This window comes from Hippoglossus hippoglossus, chromosome 12 (genome assembly GCF_009819705.1).
Source record: "Hippoglossus hippoglossus isolate fHipHip1 chromosome 12, fHipHip1.pri, whole genome shotgun sequence".
NCBI classification, from domain to species: Eukaryota; Metazoa; Chordata; class Actinopteri; order Pleuronectiformes; family Pleuronectidae; genus Hippoglossus; species Hippoglossus hippoglossus.
This window is the reverse complement of record NC_047162.1, coordinates 415,788-440,343: the sequence shown is the minus strand read 5'-3', so window position 1 is coordinate 440,343 and position 24,556 is coordinate 415,788. Positions and strand designations below refer to the sequence as shown.

The window sequence follows — 24,556 nt, the reverse complement described above, 5'->3', positions numbered from 1 at the left end:
GCCTGCTCACCCACTCCCGCTCCCATGATCATATCACCCCTGTTCTCCAGAATCTCCACTGGCTCCCCGTCCTACAATGCATCCAATACAAAGTCCTTCTCCTCACTCATAAAGCCCTCCATAACCAGGCCCCCTCCTACCTCATTGTCTGGGTGACAGTCTGAGGCTCCGCTCCTCTGATGCTAACCTCCTGTCTCATCCACTCAGGACCAAGCCCCGGACCTGGGGCGACAGAGCCTTCTCCGTAGCTGCCCCCTCAGTCTGGAACTCTCTCCCCAAACATATCTGAGACTGCACCAATCTCACAATGTTCAAATCACAACTCAAAACTCACCTTTTCAGAACTTCTTTTAGTGTGGGACGTATGTTGTGTGCTCTATGTTTTTAGTATGTAACTTTTTATGTTAATTTTGTGTCTTTGAGTACTGTAATAAGCACTCTATAAATAAAATGTATTATTATTATTATTATTGGTTTAAAAAATAAATACTAATAATAAAAATAACAACTACAACAATACTACTACTACTACTACTAATAATAATAATAATAGTTGTTATCCTGCAGCTCTGGAGTCAGATATACCTGCAAAGAGAGAGAGAAAGAGAGAGAGAGAGCAACTATGGGAGGAAAAAGACACATAGTTAGTGACATGTAGTAATATATATAAATGAATGTGGGGGCAGAGAGACAGAGAGAAGGGGAGAAGTGCTCAGTGCATGACAGGAATTCCCCTAGCTGTCTAACTAAGCATAACTAAGGGATGGTTCAGGACTCACCCAACTATAGGCTTTATCAAAAAGGAATGTTTTAAGTTTAACCTTAAATGTAGAGATGGTGTCTGCCTCCAGAACTCAGAGTGTGTGCTAAATTTTCTGTGGCAGTGTGTTAATGATGACAACAGGGTGATAGTTAAATTTAACCTTTGGGGCCTGTGTGTGACATTCTGGGTCAAAATGCACCACATTGCTAAATGTGTTTAGTGAATGAGAATGTGTTTAGAGTTTTCCAAAAGTGGTGATTCAGATTTGCAAATGGTCTCTAACCAGAGGAACTGTGTCTAAAGGGTGTCCTCCATGTAGGGAGAGTGAAAGGGCCAAGAGGGATTATTTTGCGATGAGCACTATAAAAGTACAGAGACATGTCACTAAGTCAGAAAAGCTATATCCCTACTGTGCCACTGTCATTAACACCACCCTGGTTGTTTCCTCACTGTCTACTGATTTCTTTATTCTGGAAAAAATGCAAGGACATAAAGATTGTGGCAATATTGCAGTTCTGACTGATTGCAAACAGCATATGAAAAATGTATACCAGTACATACAGATGATTCCAAAGATCATATTACAGGAAGAACAGGTTTTGGTTTCAGTATTCCAGACTTGAAAGTTTCAGTGAAAAACCTCAGATAATTTATCAGTTTACACAGTAGAGATGGTTGCAATTGCAATTGAAATAGGACCTGTATAACTCTAACTAACACTTACACTCCAACACAATAGGTTGAGGTAATGCAACTTAACGTTGGTTGCCACCCGCCAAAAAAACGAACAAAGAAGAAGAGGTAGTAATAGTAGAAGTAGTAGTAGAAGAAGAAGAAGAAGAAGAAGAGATGACGTATCAACAAAGTGCCGGAAGCTTTCAGCAAATTCAAAATGGCTTACCAGACACTACAGCAGGAGTATTTGCAGATTCCTGTTGTCACCAGGGCATATACCACCGCATGTGTCCTCACAACTGCCGCAGTGGTAAGGTTAATTCATTTCCCCCTCGTCTTGACAAAGGTATATCTTGATTTCGCTTAAGATAGCTAACATAACGTCGTTACTTTGCTGCTAGCCTGATTGTGTAGCTTTAGCAGCTATGAGTAGGATACGTGTCTGAACCGGTGTTCCAGTTTAACTGGTGAATATATTATCTAGTAATATGTTATATTCCACCCTCTATGTTCCAGATGTTGTCGGTTGCAGATTCGCCATTTTCACAATGCACCTGTGTGTCAGAAGTGCAGTGATATATTTAAGGTATCACTAAAAAAACGTTAAAATGACTAGTCAATTAAAAATTTCGGTCAGTATCAATGTCACCTTTAGACAACAATTTGAATAATGAGGGCATAATAGTATATCTACGTGATTCGAAACGAGGTGACTAAGTAATTATAATGCCTCAGCCGACAGCGACGTCATGACGCCACCGAGCTGCTCTAAATCCTCCGTGCGCTTTAAAAAAACTTTTTTCACTCTGTCAGTTAACACCTGGCGTTGTTTAAGGAAATGCACGTGTTATGTGGTGATAGGTGGAACACAGAAAGACGTTGCATACTTAACAGCAGGCTCAAAAAATGAAGTGTGAATGAATGTTTTATAGGAGACCCCGGGTATAATGAAGAATACAAACACACGGCCTGCTCAAGTTCTTTTACCCTAGTGATCATTAAAATGCACACACCAAACACGTCACAAGTCATGTGAAAACATCCCTCACGTCAACGAGGTGGAAGCTCATGTTGTGTTTTTGTAAGGAAAAGTAAGTGAACAAGCTTTTATTGGATGTTTTAAGCTTCCCTTTACCCTCCACTCACTTCTTGTTAAAGTCGGAAGGCATAGTCAATGTTCCTGTTGCTGAGCAGGGTTCAGTCATATGAGAATGGAAACCGCCCAAACCGTCACTAGTAAACTGTTTGGATTTGATATGATCATGTTTTGTTTTTTAAGTTATTGCTATTCATCTCAGATGATTTGTCTAACTGTGTTGAGTGTGTTGTCAGCATGACGCACATGTGCAACAAGGCAAATTGGGAGCCCTTACGTCTTCATTGTTGACCAATGTGAAGTTGATGCATTTCCTTTTTCTCTTCTGTCAGATGAGTGCAGGGGTCAGACTGCGAGAATAATTCAGGCTGGGAATTTGACTCCTCTCCAGGCCACTCTTTTCACACAAAGCACCAGACATCAAATTTTGTAGGCTAACCCTATTTATTGATGTAACAATTACTGGTCTATTAAACAAGTAAGCGGCGTAGTAACTCACTGCCCTCTGCCATAAGAATGTCCATCTCTGTTGCCACAACCAAAACAATAAAAATATGATATTTTCCAAGGGCTTTTACTTAGAAATTCTACATCAGATCGTCCTGATATTGTCTGGGTGACAGTCTGAGGTGGTGATCTGTCATAATTCATTAATGCATTCACAGACTGACAAATGTGACGTTTCATTTACAGGAAGGTCCCTCACATGTGGCTCTCTCTGAGGTTTCTACGTTCTTTTTACCCTGTTAAAAGTTTTTTTTTTGGTAGTTTTTCCTTCCTCTTGTTGAGGGTTAAGGGCAGAGGATGTCACACCTTGTTAAAGCCCTATGATACTAATTGTGATTTATGAATATGGGCTATACAAATACAATTTGATTGAATTATCCGCAGTGCCACTCATATCTATTTTGTCAAGTTAAAACCAGTTCGTTTGGAAGAACCGCATCCCTTGTTTTGGTTTCCTGACCAAAATTGAGGTTTTATGGTATAGAGATCGGGTAGAGGTCAACCCGCACGCAGGTCATAGTATTGGGTTTGCACATCCTGGCTCAGTGTGGCCCGAAGCCAGGCCTGGAATGTCCTGTAGAGTATGTAAGCTTTGGTCATGTCTATAGTCCTACAGGATGTAGAGAAACCAGTTTAAAAACTCCTTGTACAGGCTGTAAGAAATGAGTGGAGTGTCGAAACCAGATGGTTCTCTAAGGTAGCCACAGGAGATGAAACTTTTTCCCCAAAAGGGGCTTTTTTGTTGGCTCGGATTTAAAATCTTCCCACACAGAGCAAACTACAGTATTATGCAATAGAATACGACCCAGGTTGCATTTTTTCTTTCTGAGCCCTTCCAAGCCGGAAAGAAAAGGCTGATGCAATTAATGTAAGCTGCACTGAGTTTGTGTTACCCTGCTCCTGACACACATGTTTGTTGCTTGTCTTCCCTGATTACAGACATGTGCAGAATAAAATAAATCAAGAAGTAAATAGCCAAGGCAACAGAACAAGACCTGAACATGAGTATTATTTTAGAATCCAGCTTAAGTCTCAATGGGTTCGGGTCTAGTATCAACACTATATTATACAAGTCTTGTTGCCTTGTCGTGATAGCTAAAAGTGGAAACACAAGCAACCTATTCCTTCACTTAAAAAACGTGTTCATGAATATGATGAGGCAACCTGCCCCCAAGCCAAAACCAGCATGCCGGCAACCAGTGCCAATGATGAACATCCCAAAAACCACATTATCACTCAACCATCAACTATCGCTACCATCCCATAAACAACAAGACTAGTATGAGATGGGGAAAAATATCAGTTCCGGCCTCTCTTCCCAAGAGTTGAAAACTAAGAAACTAATACAGTGATATAATACCGCCACCTCCCAAAAAGTGAAAAATATATTTATTTTAAGCCATAGAGGTCACCCCTAATGGGGAGGGTCACTGCTTTTGGAGATTTCTTCTTCTTTTATCTGTCAGATACAGCATGTGTATGTTAATGTTTGTCAAAGATAGGTCAACATCTTTATATATAATATCTGCATTGTTAATACTGTCTTTTTTTGTCTTTTCTCACAGCAACTAGAGCTCATCACACCATTTCAGCTTTACTTCAATCCAGATTTGATTCTAAGGAATTACCAAGTGAGTAATCTCCCACAGAAATCTCCCTTGACTGATTGCAGTGACAAAGGATAGTATGTCTCTTAAGTTATGCATGTCCTTTAGGTGTCTAATTTGCCTACCAACTGAAGAGTTTCTCTCTTTTCTCTAAGATATACCATTATGCCATAGATAGCAACCTCTTGGCCTTTCTCCAGTCTCATCCTATGAATAAGAAAAGAAAAGTTCAATTGTTCAACTGTTCAACTGACTAAAATGTACACATGTAAAAAAATTTTTTCCTGGATTTTAAGATTTACAGACTGTCCCATGAATCACAGGAATTCCAGGGCATCTCTGTCCCTGTCATCAATGGATATTTGTGGGAAAGTTTGTAATGTCTACCATGAATGCAATTGGATGCAGTCTGAATATCACTAAGATATTTTTAAGATATTGAGTCTTGCACAGCTGTTCTTGTGTGAAGAAGCATAGAATAAAACTCAACTTAGTTTTTGCTTTGTCCTCCCTAATGACAGTATCACATGGTAACTACTACTTGACATTGCTGTTCCCAGTTCCTGCTGTGGTTTTAATATCTGGGATACTTTTTACATATTCCTTCTTTAGGATAGTCCTCTATCACATCATTTTATCTCTTGAACACCTTCACATCAGTTTTCAGTATTCCTTTTAGACCTTCAAGTCTTTTCATGGCAATTCTTAGATTATGAAAGAGAGGTGGCAGGAGTGCGACTGGTGTCCCTCAAACCACTGGGGCTCATGTAGGGGAATACATGTCAAAACATTACAGGAAAACGTATGTCCAAAAAATTAGCATGAAGAGTCCAGGCACTCAAAGTTAGGTCGGCGGTTTGATCCCAGTCTTCCCTGAAGCATGCCGAAGCAAGATACTGAACCCTGAATGGCTCCTTTTAGAAAATGTACTGCCCATAGATGCACGCTATGAATGTACTGTAAAGTGTTTTGAATGGTCATCAAGACTAGAAAAGCACTATATATATATATATATACAGCTCTGGAAAAAATTAAGAGACCACTCCAAATTTTTCTTAAATCAGCATCTCTACGTGTATGGCAACCATTCCATTCCGGTGTCTGTTGAATTCCAATACAGGCAGACCTGATTCTACTTAATGAGGTACTGATTAGGGGATGACCTGAACCAAATCTTATTCAATGAAGAAAAGTATAAAAACCAGTGCTGTGGTCATCATTATCCTCTTGCAATAGGACCAGCTGGATGGCAGAAACAGTGCTAGTAGTACCTCAAAAGTAATTGGAATAAAAAAAAGTGACTATTGACCATGCCAAAAGAGTTAAAAAGAAAAGTTTTGAGTGAGGAAAAGAAGAGTTCAATTCTGGTTTTACTGGCAGAGGGATACAGTGAGCGTCAGGTTGCTTCCATCCTTAAAATTTAAAAGACGGCGGTTCATAAGAACAAGGTCAAGCAGCAGACATTAGGGACAACAAAGCTACAGACCGGCAGAGGACGAAAACGACTCTCCACTCACCGGGATGACCGCCAACTCATTCGAATGTCACTCAACAACCGTAGGATGACATCAAGTGACCTCCAAAAAGAATGGCAAACGGCAGCTGGGGTGAAGTGCACAGCGAGGATGGTTAGAAACAGGCTCCTAGGGGCAGGGCTGAAGTCGTGCAAAGCTAGAAAAGAGCCCTTCATCAATGAGAAGCAAAGAAGAGCCAGGCTGAGGTTTGCAAAAGACCATAAGGATTGGACCATAGAGGACTGGAGTAAGGTCATCTTCTCTGATGAGTCCAGTTTTCAGCTTTGCCCAACACCTGGAGAAGGCCTACAAGCCACAGTGTCTCGCACCTACTGTGAAATTTGGTGGAGGATCGGGGATGATCTGGGGGGTGCTTCAGCAAGGCTGGAATTGGGCAGTGTTGTCTTTGTGAAGGACGCATGAATCAAGCCAAGTACAAAGTTGCTCTGACAATGTTCCCCAACTCTGAGGAGTGTTTTTTCCAGCAGGACAATGCTCCATGCCACACAGCCAGGTCAGTGAAGGTGTGGATGAAGGACCACCAGATCAGGACCCTGTCATGGCCAGCCCAATCTCCAGACCTGAATCCCATTGAAAACCTCTGGAATGTGATCAAGAGGAAGATGGATGGTCACAAGCCATCAAACAAAGCCGAGCTGCTTGAATTTTTGCGTCAGGAGTGGCATAAAGTCACCCAACAGCAATGTGAAAGACTGGTGGAGAGCATGCCAAGACGCATGAAAGCTGTGATTGTAAATCAAGGTTATTCCACTAAATATTGATTTCTAAACTCTTCCTAAGTTAAAACATTAGTATTGTGTTGTTTAAAAATTAATATGAACTTGTTTTCTTTGCATTATTCGAGATCTAAAAACACTGCATCTTTTTTGTTATTTTGACCAGATGTCATTTTCTGCAAATAAATGCTCTAAATGACAATATTTTTAGTTGAAATTTGGGAGAAATGTTGTCAGTAGTTTATAGAATAAAACAAAAAATTTCATTTTACTCAAACACATACCAATAAATAGCAAAACCAGAGAAACTGATCATTTTGAAGTGGTCTCTTAATTTTTTCCAGAGCTGTATATATAGATATATATCTATCTATATATATAGATATATATCTATCTATATATATAGATATATATATCTCAGAAAGGAGATGCAGTCAAGGCTGAAATCTATGGCGCAGTAAGGCTCAGGAAGTATGTCGAAAAGGATGGTGTAATGAAGATGCAGAGTGATGCTTCCATCTATTTGAACGTCAAACAGTCCTGGAAGCCATTCAAAGAGTCAGCTATGTGTACCAGACTTTCTTTGCTAACCGAGTTGGTGAAATCCAGAAGGCGGGGCCAGTTTTAGACTGGTGGTGCATCCCTGGAGAGCTAAACATTGCAGACATCAGCAAAAGAGGAGGCACTCCTTAAGATCTGAAGGAGGATTCCACATGGCAGAATGTTTCGCAGTCCCTCAAATGGCCGATGAAGGGTAACCTAAAAAGTCAGCTGGAGAGGTTGCAGCACATGTCAGAGTGTTAACAAGCTCCAGAGAAAGCAGCATTAACTAGAGCTCAAGCAAAGAGCAATGGTCTGTGGCCACCACATGCAAAACCATTCCCCTTTTAGGGGTTGTCTTGCCTTTGCGTCACCATAGCACCTATTGTCACTTTCATTTGCACCCGAGCAGGTTAAATTGATTCACAATCACTTGGGCTTGTGAAATGGACAGATTGATATCCCTGATGTTTAACTGACTTTGTGTTATACTGTGACAATTAAGTGCTACCTTAATTTTTGCAGTGTATATATTGCTGTCTCCTTATCTTTCCTGATTGATTCTTCTCTAGTTTTTTTTACAGATGTCAGTATTCATGATTGAAAATGATTGACATCTATTGCACTTCTGTCTGTCCTGGGAGAGGGATCCCTCACATGTGGCTCTCTCTGAGGTTTCTACGTTCTTTTTACCCTGTTAAAAGTTTTTTTTTTAGTATTTTTGCCTTACTCTTGTTGAGGGTTAAGGGCAGAGGATGTCACACCTTGTTAAAGCCCTATGAGACAAATTGTGATTTGTGAATATGGGCTATACAAATAAAGATTGATTGATTGATTGATTGATTGGTTTCCTGATGATGTTTGGGGCTGCAAACCCACCTGCTGCTGTGTTTACCCCTGCCTACCACGACCAACCTTCAATCAGCTCAGCACGCAGAGTAGAGCTGGCTGAGGCCTTGGGTTTAGCTCCCAAGACGATCCAGGGATCAGTAGCCTGAGCAGCCCCCAGCGCTTCAGTGGTGACGGAGCAGGACCATGGAATGGTGCTGTCGTTGTCTACCTATACTATAGCTGAGCAGTCGTGGGAGCGGAGCGAGCTGGTCAAATCCCTTGCGTGCCAGGAATAAAGTTGTTTGGCCTGGGCACTAGCAGCAGTTGAGAAGTCCAGGATCATTTTATTCATCAGTTTGACTTCATCCTCCAGACGAGAGACATTGTTTTTCAACTTAGACAAGGTAAGTTGGCAAGACTCACACACTGTCATTACGGAAGTCAATGATAGTTCTTAAAACAGCTAAAATCGAGGTCCAATCGACTAAAGTCCAGAATCCAGTCAAGGTTATTATTTTAAAAAACACCTAATAATTCAGATGTGTAGGTTAAAAATGTGTCTAAAATTGAATAAATAGAGGCTAAAAGTTTAAGAAAGTAAAATAAATTCAAGAGAGCTGTTGGCGGGTAGTCTGTACACGCCAGCGCATGCGCATTGCATCACTCACAACAGATTCTGTTTGTGGTGTGAGGCGACATGGTGACCAGGTCAACATGATGTTAGAGGATGTCAGTGACCAACACCTGGTGTTGGGGACATATCTTCAGTTTTATACCTTAGCATCATCAGGTGTATCAGCCTTTTAATCACAAGACACCCTCTTCTAAGGCAGGCCCACCACAGGTTGATCAGACCTGGGTGCATATCTCTAGCATCTTGGGGCCACTTGGATCTTTCCTCCTGATCCAGAGCTGTTGGCTGCAGTGCTCTGTAGTCAGTAATGTTTCTTTCATGGTCTGGCATGGGCGTGTCCGTGGATTCCCAGATCTCTGAGCAACCGGATGGTGGATGTTGCAATGAAACCTACCTATACCAGGGAGAGATTATTTTACAACCAGTAAGGATGTGTTTTAGGGTAAGTGGACTTGAGCATAGTGGGCAGGATGGATCTTCGTTCAGCCACTGTTGTTGTTTTGGGTGAGGGAAGGACGGCATTGTTTGCTTTAAGCAGAAAGTTAATCCTGCTCTGGGCTTTGTGGCGCTGTGGCCGGGCTTTGTAGCGCCCTGGCCGGGCTTTATGGCGCCGTGGCTGGGCTTTGTGGTGCCGTGGCCAGGCTCTGTGCCCTCTGGCTCAGGCAGTGGAGCTTTCCTTGGTCCCTGGGTCCGTGCGCTCTGCCTCGGGCAATGGAGGTGTTCATGGCTCCCAGGGTGTCTGCCCTGGCGCTTGGTGGCGTGGGGGCCGGGCTGTGCGCACTCTTGCCAAGGCATTGGAGCTGTTTGGGGTCTCTGTTAATTGTTGCTCTCTGTTAGTTTTAGCCCTTTCATGGCTCTGGCAGCTGGACCCTTGAGATATGTCAATTTTTCAATTTGGCTCAGCTGCGTTTTTTCATGAATGGCTGTTTGACAGTGTGCCCCCTCGGCCACTTCTCCTCTTTCAATTATTCTTGTTGCTCGGGCTTTATATCTGTATCAATTAACTTAAGATACCACAACCCCATTAGAAAAGTGGTATGTAGACCCTGCACATCATAAACACAGAAAGATGACTCATAAAATGTTGTTCAAATTCCCCAAGACATAAGATGCTGTTCTAACAAGACTTTAAATCAAATTTTACAGTTTTGTGATATTTGTAGGGAGTAAGTTCCATTCGTGTATAGCTCTTTAATTCACCATTTGTTGTAAACAATAAAGGAATCTTAATCTTAATTTGGTGGTATAAATTTCCTCCTATAGCTAGTCTGGTGGCATAGTCAAGTCTATTCAAACTAAATGAAAGATTGTTATACAAAATCCAGATTCTTTGTAACAGTGATATTTCTGTTCTGTTTTTTATCTTATCCATTGTGGTTTGAACCAAATACAATCAATATTGTCTTAGAAAAATTAAAAACAAAATTTGTATTCCTTATGCATTTTACCACTGATAGCTACAAAAAAATTCCAAACTGCATTTAATGCATAGGCTAATTAATGTTTCAATGACCTGCACCCATAGAAATATTGGTTTTATTTTTAAAAAGCGGTAATTGGTTTGTGAAAATAGACAGCTTCAACTGGTGACCCTGCTTATTACCATTTGAACTTTTGAGAAACCCCAATTTAAAAAAAAAAAAACTGTTCTGTGTCCTATTCATCAAATAACTATTATGCAGAGCAAAGCCATAACATTCTAGTTCATTCAGTAATATATCATGATCATTATAATCAAATGCTCCTGTAAAATTCAGTAATACAGCACAGACTAGCTTCTTCAATCTCTCAGCCAATCATCTGTCACTTGGGTTAGAGTAGTAGCTGTTGGATGCCATTCTTTGTATTCATGTTGAAAATCAGTGGTTAAATTATTTATAGATAAATAGCATTGAGTCTGTTCACACTAAATTTTTTTCCATGAATTTACTGAAAACAGGTAACAAACATTTAGGATGGCTATTTGATCTAAATGGTAAATGGTATTGTGTATATAAATAGCGCTTTTCTAGTCTTGATGACCATTTAAAGCTCTTTACAGTACAGTTTTACATTCACCCATTCACACACACACATTCATACAGTGCATTTATTAGCAGCACTTTTTGTTCTATGAGGGGCAATTCGGGGTTCAGCATCTTGCCCAAGGATACTTCGGCATGCAGATGGGGAAGACTGGGGATCGAACTGCCGACCATCAGGTTGGAGGACGACCGCTCTACCCCTCAGCAACAGCCGGCCACTAGAGCAGTCGTCACCAACCTTTTTCGAGCCCAAGATAATTTTTAACTTCAAACTTAAGCCGAGATCCACCGACCTGATATCTTCCCAAAAAAACATTTAGGAGGGTCATATTTATTATTTTTGCAATTTCTGTTAAAGGCTGAATGTATGAGCATAAATATACACAAAGAAAGGCAGTTATGCAACTTTATCTGTTCAATGCACAATATTCACATTAATATCAATTCATATTTACAGCCTCTGCTCAATGCACAATATTTAGCTTCTCAGTTCAACAATATGTTCTGCAGAGGAGCTGCAATTGCAGCACAATGGGGCTCATTTACAAACGTGCGCAGAAATGTTCTTACTCTCCCTAGAAAATAAGTGCATGCGCAAAATCCCCGCCAGATTCATGACACGTGCGCACCAGCCGATTTTGTTTTCACCACCATGCGTATGTTTGTGAATCAGAATCATTTTAAATGGACAGAAGCGTGTCTGCTCGCTGCAATTAGCATACTGCCACGCCTCTATTTCTCCATATAAGGACATCCGTTTGTCATGAAGAGATGGTGTGCTGAACAGTTGAAGTTATGAGAGATGGCCCAAAAGGTAAAAAACTGAACAATTTCACAAAAGCAGAAATTGAAGGCGTCGTAGGTGGAAGACACAAAAGGAACACTTTTCTGTAGTGTGTCCCCCGGAGTGGCGATGTTTAAAAAATGTAACCTGGGCTGCAATAACTGAGGCGCTGAATGCTGTGTCCTAACCAGAGCTGAGCACTAGAGCTGTGGACATTTCTCTTAGATGCATCGCGACGTGGACTCCGCTAAATAATTATAACCACCGCTGCTTCAGGATCAGACTCACATTAAAGGTCCTGTCTCTGTCAGAGACTCTGTCGGAGTCTGCTTCCTCCTCACTGCTCCTCTGACCGGTGCATCACTGATCACAAGTTATTAGGACACGTACAGGACTGACGTTTACTTTGTGTTTGTTTGTTTACACAAAACGACACATAACGTGACGTGCTCAGTCAGGACATCAGGGTTAAAGTGAGCGGAACGACCCAGAGACAGGATCCGACATCAACGATTAATAACTGAATACATGTGATTATCAACACATACACGCGCACACACACGAACACACTCATGTAGACAGAAGAGTTCCTCCCGCAGATTATGACACAACACAGTGTTTTAACTTCATTGTTGCAGAAGAAGCGATGCCCCCTTTATCCAGAAACATAAATATGAATTCAGCCATTCTTTATAAAGATGAGGTGAGGATGAAAGGGCGTCAATTTCATAGTTATTTAATACATTTGGTCAATGCATTAGTAAATTAAATTATAACTGTCTACTATTTTTATTTTGAAACGCCTACAGAAAGTGTTGCAACCATTTATGTTTGTGACATAAATTCATCAGATAAACATTAAAACCCAGTTGAAGGATAATTTATTTTGCTGTGAACCACAATGTTTATCTGTCTGTCACAAATGTATTTACAACACTTCCTGAACCCGTTTCAAAGTAAAAGCACTCCAGCGTTTCACTTTCTGAAATCATTAATTTGTTGGGCTTTGATTGTTATCGACAGACCGGAAGATACACTGCTTCATACCGTAGAGTCCTAGTGTTTAGTTTAGTACATAATCAAACTCGTATTGCGGGAAATACAGTAGATAAACCAGAAGCTTCACTGCCAGTAGCGGGGACACAGCGCGTGTGAACAACAGACAACCGATACACAGCTGATCTGCGGTGCAACTGCAGCAAGTGAGTCCAGAGAGTTATCGACAGTGAAGACTGTTGAGATTGACCGGTAGATCGCGATCAATGGGTTGGCGACCACAAATCTAGAAAATGTTAATGTCCCATTTTTATAAAAAAAATTTATTATAATAACCATAATAAATTAAATTTTTAAAGCGCCTTTCAAGGGACACAAGGACGCTTTACATATTTTAGCAGTTTTCCATTCTTCTGGACATAATTTTTAAATCAAACTTCGGTTTGTAATATGACAGCTGGTTTATTTGAATCGGCAACTAGTTTAAGGAAATTCCAATCCAGGCATTCATCACTTGGTGGTTTACTTTACAATTTAATAACACGTTTTCTACCTTACTTATACTTTTAATTTTTAATGCATACAATATTTTTTTACCCATACTGGCCTATTATTTCTTTATTTTACCTACTTTACAAAATCTAATAATTACTGAAGTCATTAGTAATATTTTGGGGTTTAGTGAGGAAGAACTAAGGCCGTCGATGGCAACATCTACATGAATGTTGAAATCGCAAACTATGACTCTGTTCTATGCAGAACTTAAGAATAAGGCTTTCAATTTAGTTATCACTAAGTTTAGGTTGAGGCCTTGAGGGTTCATTCATAAGTTGGTGTGAAAAAATGTGATGTGTTCTTGGTGCAACCAGGTTTTAGTTATTAAATAAATCATTGTGATTATCAGTTATCAGATAATTAATTAATATAAATTTAGATGAGAGACCTTATATTTAATAGTTTAATGCCATAATTTAGTGTTAAAGCAAACTTGCTAATCTAAAATAATTGAAGTGTATGTGCAGTTGGCAATCAGCCACACCAGAGGATCAATGATGCAGAACACCTAAAACATAGTACCTTTATCTTAGACATTCATCATGTCATCAATCACTGGATTGTTTTGATATTCATACAACAAATCAGGTTTTTGATGCATATTGTCCTGCGTCTGAACTTGTCATTCCTATGAACTCATTTCAGTATAATGGCCAACTTTAGAAGTTTTTACAGTTAAATAAAGCTTGTAGTTCTTATTAAAATGCATTTTTAACTATTTTGAATCTGGGAAACCCAAGCCTTTGGTTTTTTGTTTCAATTACGTACAGCTGACTCTTCTTTCTCTCTCATTTTCTAGGTATGGCGAATAATAACCAACTTCCTGTTTTTTGGTCCAGTTGGCTTCAATTTCCTGTTCAATATGATCTTTCTGTATCCTTCTCAAGTTTCACTTCATTTAGTATGTGAAGTTAGTTTGCATATTTTCTTCTACCACTTGTTTATTCCCACATAAGATGTTGAAACTTAAATCATGTCTCGACAGCAGTTGTAAGATTCACAATATTTCAAACTAGAACCACAAACCAGTTTGTTGATTTCCTTAACCATTTGCTTTCAGTTACAGATACTGCCGTATGTTAGAGGAGGGTTCTTTCAGGGGAAGAACAGCTGACTTCGTCTTCATGTTCCTCTTTGGCGGTTTTCTGATGACTGTATCCTTCTGCTTAGTGTCATAAAAAGAACAGCTACATGGCCTGTAAATAATTGCTTTGGGGTACACAAATGAATTCGTTACAGGCACTAAGGTGGTAGTTATTAGGAATGTTACCCAAAAACATTGCACTTATGGTGGAAATAGGGGTGTCACAACATCCTGATATTATTGATCATCAGAATATATACAAAAAAGATTGCTATAATGTTAATCTTACACACTATAATATTTTGTAAATCAATCAAGCATCTCCTAAATAATTTCTGTTTCTTTCCATTATTATACAGTAACTACCTGGTTCTCACTCCTACATTTTAAGTGTTGGTTATTAGTGTAGAATTAATAATTATTTGAGAACATAGCTGGGGATTCTAACACGCGACAGACGCTAAAATGAAAAAAAGCAAAAAGTAAACAAATCAATAGATCCACATCTTTGTCAAATTCCTTGAAATGAATTATGTCCAAGTATGGCCATTTCCATACTCCTCACCTGTTATTTGACACAGTTATCGATTTTTGTGTGATGTCCTCTGGGAGTTGAAGAAATCGGTTATCAAGCTTACGTACTTCCAATCCTTTAAATGCATAAAGGTCACAACTTAGTTCTCTCCCATCGTCAGAAATAATATTTCCTTCCTGATTCCTGAAGTTCAACTGCACCAACAATTTCTCTGTCCAAAAAGTAGTTTTACTTCCATGGTCTACGAATGCATATGTTGGCACCATTTTATCACCCTGTACAGGCACAACTGAAAGTACATAGATATCCACTTCTCTGGCCCCTGTATGACCACATGACTCCATAGTTGTGACAGCACTGCTCACTGGCACTCCCTGTTGCTGACTTGTTTTGCTCTCCTTTTCTTTAAACTGAATATGAAGAATGCTCGAGTGCTTGTCATTGCACACACTGCAAATCAGCCTTCCTCTAGAGTCTAGGCTCATGTTTTCTACCTTTAAACAACCAAAGCTGCCCCTTTCTCATTCTTTAATCTTATCCTTTTGCTTTTAAAACATAGAACAATATGGTGAATATCCAGTTTTGTGATGTTGTCCATTTATGCCCTAATTGATGTTAAAAGGACCCCCAACTTTTGTCACTCACCACCAACTACCCATTCTAAAGCTCTGATAATCACGTCAATGTAAATGCTAGTGAGGAGATATTGCAGCCAATCATGATGCAAATTTCAAGATGCTGCCATATGGTGGAAGTCTTGGAAATAGGAGTTAACCATGTTTGTGATGGGCTCTGGTACTTTGAAGAAGTCGAGGCGGCCCAGAGGACACCATGAGGAACTGAACCAAATGCATTAGCAAGATCAAGAAAGATGACATGGAGGTCCCTCTTATCACTGATTGGATTTGGTGCCAGATCATGCTGGTGTGCTCTAAACAGCCACAGAACCCTGGAATTCCAGCTTTTTGAACTGTTGTATCCACTTGCTTGTTTACTTACTTGCTTGTAACTTTTATTTTCATTAGGTAGCTTGTCAACCTTTGTGCTGTAATGCTAAAGAAGATCTTGCCTTCTACATTGAACAGACTGATGGGACAAAATTGGCTGACGTTTGACGATTCCTCCTCTTTTAGTATTAGTACTCCTCCAGCTCTATGCCAATGAGTTCTCATGTGTTATTTTCTTTTACGAGCTGTCCTTTTCTGCATTCTGCTTTCCTCAAGGTTGTCTGCCGACTTTCGATGTTCTAAACTATGTTGATTCCCCCTTTCTTTTCTTCCGAGGCTTTATTCCACTACTTTTTAAGCTGTTATATTTCAGTTTTCTCTGTCACCCCAACATTTCCCACTCTGTAGTTGTAGAAGAAGTTCCACATCTTCTATGTGCAGCACCTTTTCAACTGTGCCCCTCATCCTTTCAAAGCTACCGCCTCCCGTTATGCTTTTTCTGAAGCCCTAGGCCAGGGGTAGGCAAGCTTTACTATCAAAAGAGCCCTTTTGCCCCCTCTTCCCCCAAATAAAATTTGTCTGGAGCCGCAGAACATTGTCCAGACTGGACAAACTAAATATCTTTTGAGTTTTTATGACATCTGAAGGCTAACACAGGCTCTCTTTTATATTTGGGAGGGTGAGGGGTATTCAAATAAAATGTGTTTTTAATATTATTATTTCTATTATTAGTAGTAGTATGCTTAAAAGTCACCAGGCACTTACGGACCCTTCAATTATTCCTAGCTTTAGCATGTTTAGCATTCTTCTTGAAAAACTTCTCTTAGGGCCGCAGATACACTGCCAGCCCCACAGGAATCACTCAAGTGGTTTGAGATGGTTGTCACAAAGGAGTGAGGCAAGAATGGTGGAATTGGTATGTAAGGTCCCAACTAATCTCTCTCTTTTGTTGCAGCTCTCCCAGGCCAAGCACACTTCTGCATTTACTGCTCTAATTAGACACCAAGATCCTTGAACAAGCTGTGTACAAGCAATTAGTAGCATACATGACAAACAATAACCTACTTCAAACATTCCCATCTGGTTTTCGGTCCCTCCACAGTACAGAAATCGCTCTTCTGAAAGTCTGCAATGGCCTTCTTTTGAATGAAGATGCTGTTAAATCCTCCATCCTAGTTATTTTCGACCGCAGTGCTGTTTTCGATACTGTAGAACACCACATACTCATTGACGGTCTGAAAACGTGGGCAGGAATCCCGCACATGCCCTTAAACTGGCTCAGGTCCTACCTTTCTGACCAAAGTTTCTCAGTGACTATGACAGGCTCAGTTTCATCCTCATCAAACATGCGGTATGGTGTTCCCCAGGGTTCAATCCTTAGTCACACTCTATTTTCTATCTATATGCTCCCCCTTTGCAACATTATCTGCCAATATAGTGTCCATTTTCATTGCTAAGCTGATGAAACACAGCTCTATATTCCCATCATTCCTGATTATCAATCAAACTTTGCAACTCTCCACAAGTACCTCACCCCATAGCAAACCACTTTCTCCAACTAAACCTCTCCAAATATAATTATATATATATATATATATATAATTAACTTTGGTCCCACCTCCAGAATGAATGAAATTAAGACTAACCTTGGTGAACAAGCACCATTTACCAAGTCCTCAGGCAGGTATCTGGGTGTTGTCTTTTACTAAAACCTGTGCTTCGAAGCACACATTAAGAAGGTTGTTCTATCATGTTTTTATAATTTAAGAAACATTGCCAAGGTTTAGTCTTTAATCCCACATACAAAGCCTGTGTGCGTCCTGTGCATGCGAACGGGAACACGGCTCCAGAGGAGGATATTTAGGCTAAAACTAGGCTGTTAACTTGCACAAAGAGAAGCAATCACATTATACCAATCCTTGCTGCCCTTCACTGGTTATATGTGGGTTATAGAATTGCTTTTAAGATTTTACTGCTTGTTTTTAAAGCCTTAAATGGCCAGGCTCCAGTCACCCATTCATGCACACATTCAGACAGTGCTGCTTTATGCAGAGTTTTTTTTCTTATCACACGCCATTAAATCTCTGTTGGTGACTTGCACTGAAAAGCGGTCGATACAACTGCGAAAGCGAAATATATATTTGTAGGATATAAATGTCAGTACATTTCTTTTATTTGCCATATTCTTTAACAAAGTTTCAGATATTTGGCACTTTTGTAAGTCTTGTGTTCCTAGGCCAAGCTTTCACTATCATGCTAGTATACATTTGGAGTCGACGAAATCCAAATGTGCGCATGAATTTCTTTGGCCTGTTGAATTTCCAGGCGCCCTTTCTGCCCTGGGTCCTAATGGGATTCTCACTTCTGCTCGGCAACTCCATCATCGTGGACCTTTTAGGTATCTTTCACTGTCATTTTCCGCCATAAGTTAGTCCTAAAATGGTCATTATTAGCTAAGAGTAACTGATGTGGTTGGTGGTGTCCAGTAAGACTGGTGCTTGTCTTATTTTTCTTTTCTTTCTTCAGGTATTGCTGTTGGTCATGTCTATTACTTCCTAGAGGATGTTTTCCCCAACCAGCCAGGTGGTGGAAGGTGGCTCAAGACCCCATCTATCATGTAAGTCTCTACACGCTATGATATTAAAGTTGACTTTGTACAAACAGATGCTTGTAGTCAGAAAACTGTGTAAATTACCTGCGTAAACATGTTGAATGCCACCGAAATTGCACAGTAATAGCAAATTAATGTAATTAACTCCTCAAAAAGGTTACACCATTGAAATTTCCACTCTGTACACAGTGTGTTAATTCATGAAAAAGTCAAGGCACATCCACCTGGCCTTTGCAACACAAGTTGTGCGCTCGACTACAGCACGAGTGCCGTTATGATGCTCACTGGATGGGCAGTCCTGTCTTGTCTGTGGGTTGACAGGAGGTGTCACGAGACATAGAGTTAAAGCATAATCTCAATCACTTTAAGTAAACAGTGAAATTTAATAATTAATCTGAAATTAGCTTGCATGGTGACAATTGACAAGTCAAGCCTGCCATAGCCATATGGGCCCTCTGAAAGACACATGCCAACTGCACTATTTTGCAGCACAAAGGAGTTGTGCTGTAAAGTATTGTGCAGATTGGACTGTTTCATGGCGATATGGCCACGAGCATGCTGTTGAGGGAAAACTTACGATTAGCACAACTTTTACTAATGAAACATTACAATGTTCCGTCTAAAGTCTAAACTTTTAACAACCACATACAACATTTCTGTCAGGACCACTTTAGTGAAAGAAAACCTAATTTGCATCTACATAAGTTACAATTGGTTGTATTTTATTATTATTTTATTATCCTCCAATTCAGTGTGAAAATTAATAATACACATTGTTGAAATACTATTGAATTGTACTTACTTCAGTCAGTTTTTGACTTCATACAGACATTGATACAACTACTAGGCTACATCAAGATGATTCTTTTATAGACTGCTTAACTTGAATTTACACAGTTTTTTGATATTCCTCCAAAAAGATATTTGAATTTTACTTTGGCTTCATTTATTTTGGTGTTGGACAGCTTAATGTAGATCAGTGGTCGCCAACCTGTCGATCGCGATCTACCGGTCGATCTCGACAGTCTTCACTGTCGATAACTCTCTGGACTCACTGGCTGATGTCGCGCCGCAGATCAGCTGTGTGTCGGTTATCTGCTTTTCACACGCGCTGTGTGTCCGCTACTGGCGGTGGAGTTGCAGGTTTATCTCCTGCATTTCCTTCAAGAACAAGTTGGTTTATGTACTAAAGTAAATGTCAGGACCAGTGGTGGGAAGTAACGAAGTACAAATACTTTGTTACAGTACTTAAGTAGATTTTTCACATATCTGTACTTTACTTGAGTATTTATTTTCCTGACGACTTTTTACTTTTACTCGATACATTTGAACACAAATTTCTGTACTTTCTACTTCTTATATTCTCAAAACTGGTGCACCTTTACACACGGCGCACCTCTCTCTCGCTCACTCGCATGCCTCCTGCCTCGGGAGATGCGCAGGCCCGGTGGCCTGTTTGCCGTCGGGGGGGCAGCGCGAGACCCTAAGCGTCCGGAGGTTGGTCGGGCTGCCTTGGTCGACCGGGGTCGAGCAGGCTGTACCGGTAATGATACCTCCGCAGGTTCACCTTCGGAAACTTTTTTAAGAGTTTAACTTCCTCTAGATAGTCAAGTTTGATTGTCTTCTCGGCGCTCCGCCAGGGCCGTTACCGACTCCGGCGGGGCCGATCCGAGGACCTCACTAAACCATCCAATGGGTAGTAGCGATGTGTGTACAAAGGGCAGGGACTTAATCAACGTGAGCACATTCCCCATCCATTTATTCCCTTTAGAATTATCCAGGTGCTCATGTAGGAGCTCGGCTCAGTTCAGTCTTTATTATTCTGTCTGAAATTTGGCCTCCAGCAAAACTAGACTGTGTCCAGTGATTTTCTCTTCTCTGTACTAGCACTGTGCAGGTTGTTAACAAAGGAGGAAAACTATCATATTTTTTGTGCCTAGAACTTGTTTCCTTTTGCTGAGTTATCATAAGGGGCATTGTGTGTCATTCCTGCTACTGATTAGAAAGTGAAAGGTCCATGTTTAGTGATATTTACAGAATTTTTTAGTGGTTATACTGTGGTCTATTAGTGTTCTTAGGCAGACACGAGGCACTTGTTTATTCTGTTGTGTTGGTTCTTTGTTGTCCCTAGAAGTTCAGATGCACTAGTCCATTACTATTTGAACCTCAGCATCTGGGGTTAAAAATTTGTAAAATTATACAATATATATATATTTGTTATAATCTTTCAGTCAGTTGAAATAAATCCTGAAAAGAACAATTTTGGGTTGTTTTGTGTCTGTATAGACTATAAAAAGCATTTTGCATCTTTAATTTTGGTACTTGTACTTTTACTTTTGATACTTAAGTACATTTCAACACCAGATACTTGTGATACTTAATTACATTTAATATGAGTTACTTTAAGACTTTGACTCAAGTCATTTTCTTACGGGTGACTTTTACCAGAGTCACTTTCAGGTAAGATATCTGTACTTTTACTCAAGTATGGCCTTCAAGTACTTTATATACCACTGGCCAGGACTCTACGGTATGAAGATGCGCATCTTTCGGTCCGTCGATAACAATCAAAGCCCCGTTGGAACAAATGAGTGGATTCAGAATGTGAAATGCTGGGGTGCTTTTACTTTGAAACGGGTTCAGAAAGTGTTGTAAATACATTTGTGTCATAAACATTGTGGTTCACAGCAGAATAAACAGAGAAGATGATCTTTCACCTGAGTTTGAATGTTTATCTGATGAATTTATGTCACAAACAAGTGGTTGCAACACTTTCTGTATGCCTTTTCAAAATAAAAGCACTCCAGCGTTTCTGTTGATGGAATCCATTCCCTTGTTTAAAAGTTTTTTTTTATTGTGAAATATTTGCAGGAGCGGAAGATGCGTGGCTTCATACTGTGTAGTACTGGTATTTATTTGAGTACAAGGGACTTCTTTCATACAGGGCAATAATCATATTTGTGGCCATATTCAAATCAAAGCCTATATGTAAAAACATAGTGCTGCAGTAGCAGCTCCTCTGCAGAACATGTGGAACTGAGAAGCTACATATTGTGCATTGTAAATATGAATTGATATTAATTTGAATATTGTGCATTGAATAGAAAAAGTTGCAAAACTGCCTTTCTTTGTGTATATTTATTTCTTGTACATTCAGCCTTTAACAGAAATTGCAAAAAATAATAAGTATGACCCTCCTAAGTGGGTTTCTTGGAAGATATCAGGGTGCTAGATCTCGGCTTACGTTTGGAATTAAAAAGTGATCTTGGGCTCGAAAAGGTTGGTGACCACTGATGTAGATTGATATATTCCTAATTTTATTTTTGAGAGATTTTGTAATGGACTTTAAAAGGCAGATTAGAAGTTCAGACTGGGCTATTTTGCTGTGGAAAAAGGACTTGCAGTGCATAGTTAGTTTTTTGGCAGATTTATTTGTATTTAAGAGAAGATGATTATATAAAGTTTTATATATAAATAGTTTTGTTTTTTTATAAATTCATTATTAAGTTAATTGAGTTATTAGAAATAATTGTTTAATTAATCCAAAAAATTATCGTTAGATTAATCGATAGGTGCGCCCTACTTCCGAAATGGGATGCGACATGAAATTGTGTGAAAATATGTGATTATCTTTAAAAAGAAAAATGGCTAGCATGCTAACACCAAATCACGATAGTCTTTATTTGACATCCATACTGTCACAGCCCTAATTATGAGGTGTTTGCCATAAGAATCATCACACATAGAAATCAGTCATTCTCCTGTTCTGTGTGTCTTTAACAGAAAGATGTTGTTTCACACTCCAGAGGAAGATGCAAACTACAACCCCCTACCTGAGGAGCGCCCAGGAGGGTTTGCTTGGGGTGAAGGACAGCGCCTTGGAGGTTAAGTGTGGCCCCACATCATCATTGGTTGTCAGGTCACTTCCAAGAATATTCCCTCAGAGAGATGAAGGGGAGGAACATGGTCTTTGCTTTTGACATGTTAGTTTATTTCTGGATGAAGAATGCCAAAACCCCTCTTGATGCCAGATCATTGCTGTAAGACTATTACAGAGAACACAAGCTTCATATGGAACTTTGAGCAGTGAGCCTTCGGGCTCAGCTGATTTTTGTCTCAGAAATTTTTTTATGTCTTATCAAAATGAATTAGTTAAGATTGCATTGTTTTTCATTTCACCTTTTTAAAGAATAAAAGAGTGTAACAAATAATGCTTTGATTTTATTTAATTTTACTGTAGTGGTATTGCATGAAACCAATGAATTAATTCATACAAAAGATTGCCCGACATAACAACAGACTCACAAATGTGAATGTAGAATATAGCCCCAAGCGACAAAGAGCGGGTTTGAATCTTAATCGTCTCAATAGGAGACAGCAGCTAAATCCTCCAAAGTTCAAGTGAAAAGAAGCAATAAGCAGGTTTCAGGCTTTGTAAAGTTAAGCAAAGTCACTTCAGCCGGTTTACTTAAGTCTAAGTGAAAATAGTCACCAGTGTCATCGTTACAACGGAAGTAGGGGTGCGATAATGAGCCACCATTCTCGTGATCGTGATATCTCAAGAATGCCTTTAAGGAATTTCTTCAAATTTGTTACAAATATTCACTTGGACTCAAGGATGGAGTGATTAGATGTTGGTATTCTAAGGTCCAAAGTTATGGAGACGTCACAAGGAACATTTCTTGCCTTTTGAAATTCTTTCACATTTGGTAAATGGTTTGTATTTATATAGCGTTTTTCTTGTCTTGATGACCACACAAAGCGCTTTACAGTACAGTTTGCCATTCACACACACATTCATACAGTGCATCTATTAGCACAAAACATTCACTTAGAGTCAGGAATTAACTAATTATATATTGGTAGCCAAAGGTCAAGGTCTCGGTGGCCTCCATATAAAATTTCTGGGGAAAGCCAGATACAGATTTAGGAACCAAATTTTGGTCAAATCTTACATTTATCAGGGACAAACTCTTTTACACTTTACATCTAGAAGCGTTTAAAGCAAAATACTTAGTGTAGCTGCTAGAAAAACAATCAATAAGAAATGGCTTCACCCTATCTATAGAGGAATGGTGTGATAGAACTGTTTAATTCCTTAATATTATTGTTTTCCTAAGGTTTTTTTTCACAAATGGAAAACAGCCCATGCTCATGTTCTGTTTTAGTTGTTTTATGAAATTGAAGAATTGAAAATAATTATTTTGTTAAAGTAAACAAGGTAACTGTTTGTACTGCTGTTAAGATTCCAAATAAATGCATTTAAAGATTTTTACTATGTACTCAATGTAATAGTTCAGTTTTTTCGGTAAACTACACTAACCTAAAAGTTTAAAAATACAGGCTTAAACATGAAAAATTAAGAAAGGCGGATAACATAAATAAGGATAGAAGCTTGAGTTTTGATCAATCTTTCATCACCAGACATTTTCCAGACATTCAGAACCACAGTATCTGATGGCACCCTGACCAAACTTGGATCTAATTCTGGGTGCAGCTACAAGATCTCTAGATCTCTCCACCTGATAATCTGAGACCCTGATACATTTTTAATCAATGAGTGATGTATTGAGGAGCTGAACTGTTTTGTGCTTTATGGACTATTAGACGGGTTTTGAACAGGGGCGGCTGGCCAATAGGGGGCGATACGGCGCCACCCTCCCAAAGAAAAAAGGAAAAAAGATGATAGTGATACAATTGGTCTCCCGCAGGGCTGCGTGCTTAGCCCCCTGCTCTACTCCCTCTTCACTCACGACTACAATCCTGTACATGGATCAAGACCACACTCCCTTCCATCACCTCAGTCTATGAGAAGCGGTGCCTACGAAGGCTGAGGCGAATGGACTGTTAACTCTCCACCGTGGCACTCGCTCTGGAGCACGCTACTGCAGCCTCCCAGCCAGAACCAAGTGGACTGCTAACAGCTTCTTCCCTTCAGCTGTCAGACGCTGACAAAGAACTCTGTGCCATCTGACACTGACTAGCCCATACTATCAGAATGTTATAATGAAAAATGTGGTCGTAGAATAGTTGGCTGTACATATGAACATAGTGTATATACCTCTTAGTGCATTTTTTATTACTTCCACTGCAGATATAACCTCCCCATTACCTTC

The 24,556-nt window shown here is 39.7% G+C and overlaps 1 protein-coding gene across 2 annotated transcripts; it reads left to right on the top strand.

The window, feature by feature from the left end:
• Nucleotides 1-1,579: 1,579 nt before the first annotated feature.
• Nucleotides 1,580-22,651, top strand: derl2 (derlin 2). Of its 2 annotated transcripts, XM_034602868.1 has the most exons (8): nucleotides 1,580-1,748; nucleotides 4,607-4,672; nucleotides 14,063-14,136; nucleotides 14,324-14,417; nucleotides 18,032-18,046; nucleotides 18,155-18,227; nucleotides 18,356-18,446; nucleotides 22,224-22,651. In XM_034602868.1, exons 1-8 carry the CDS (start codon nucleotides 1,656-1,658, stop codon nucleotides 22,327-22,329), a joined length of 612 nt encoding a protein of 203 aa, XP_034458759.1. In that variant the 5' UTR covers nucleotides 1,580-1,655; the 3' UTR covers nucleotides 22,330-22,651. The 2 variants fall into 2 exon arrangements, with proteins under 2 accessions (XP_034458759.1, XP_034458758.1); XM_034602867.1 differs by having other exon boundaries at nucleotides 1,595-1,748; nucleotides 18,032-18,227.
• The last annotated feature ends 1,905 nt before the right edge of the window (nucleotides 22,652-24,556 follow it).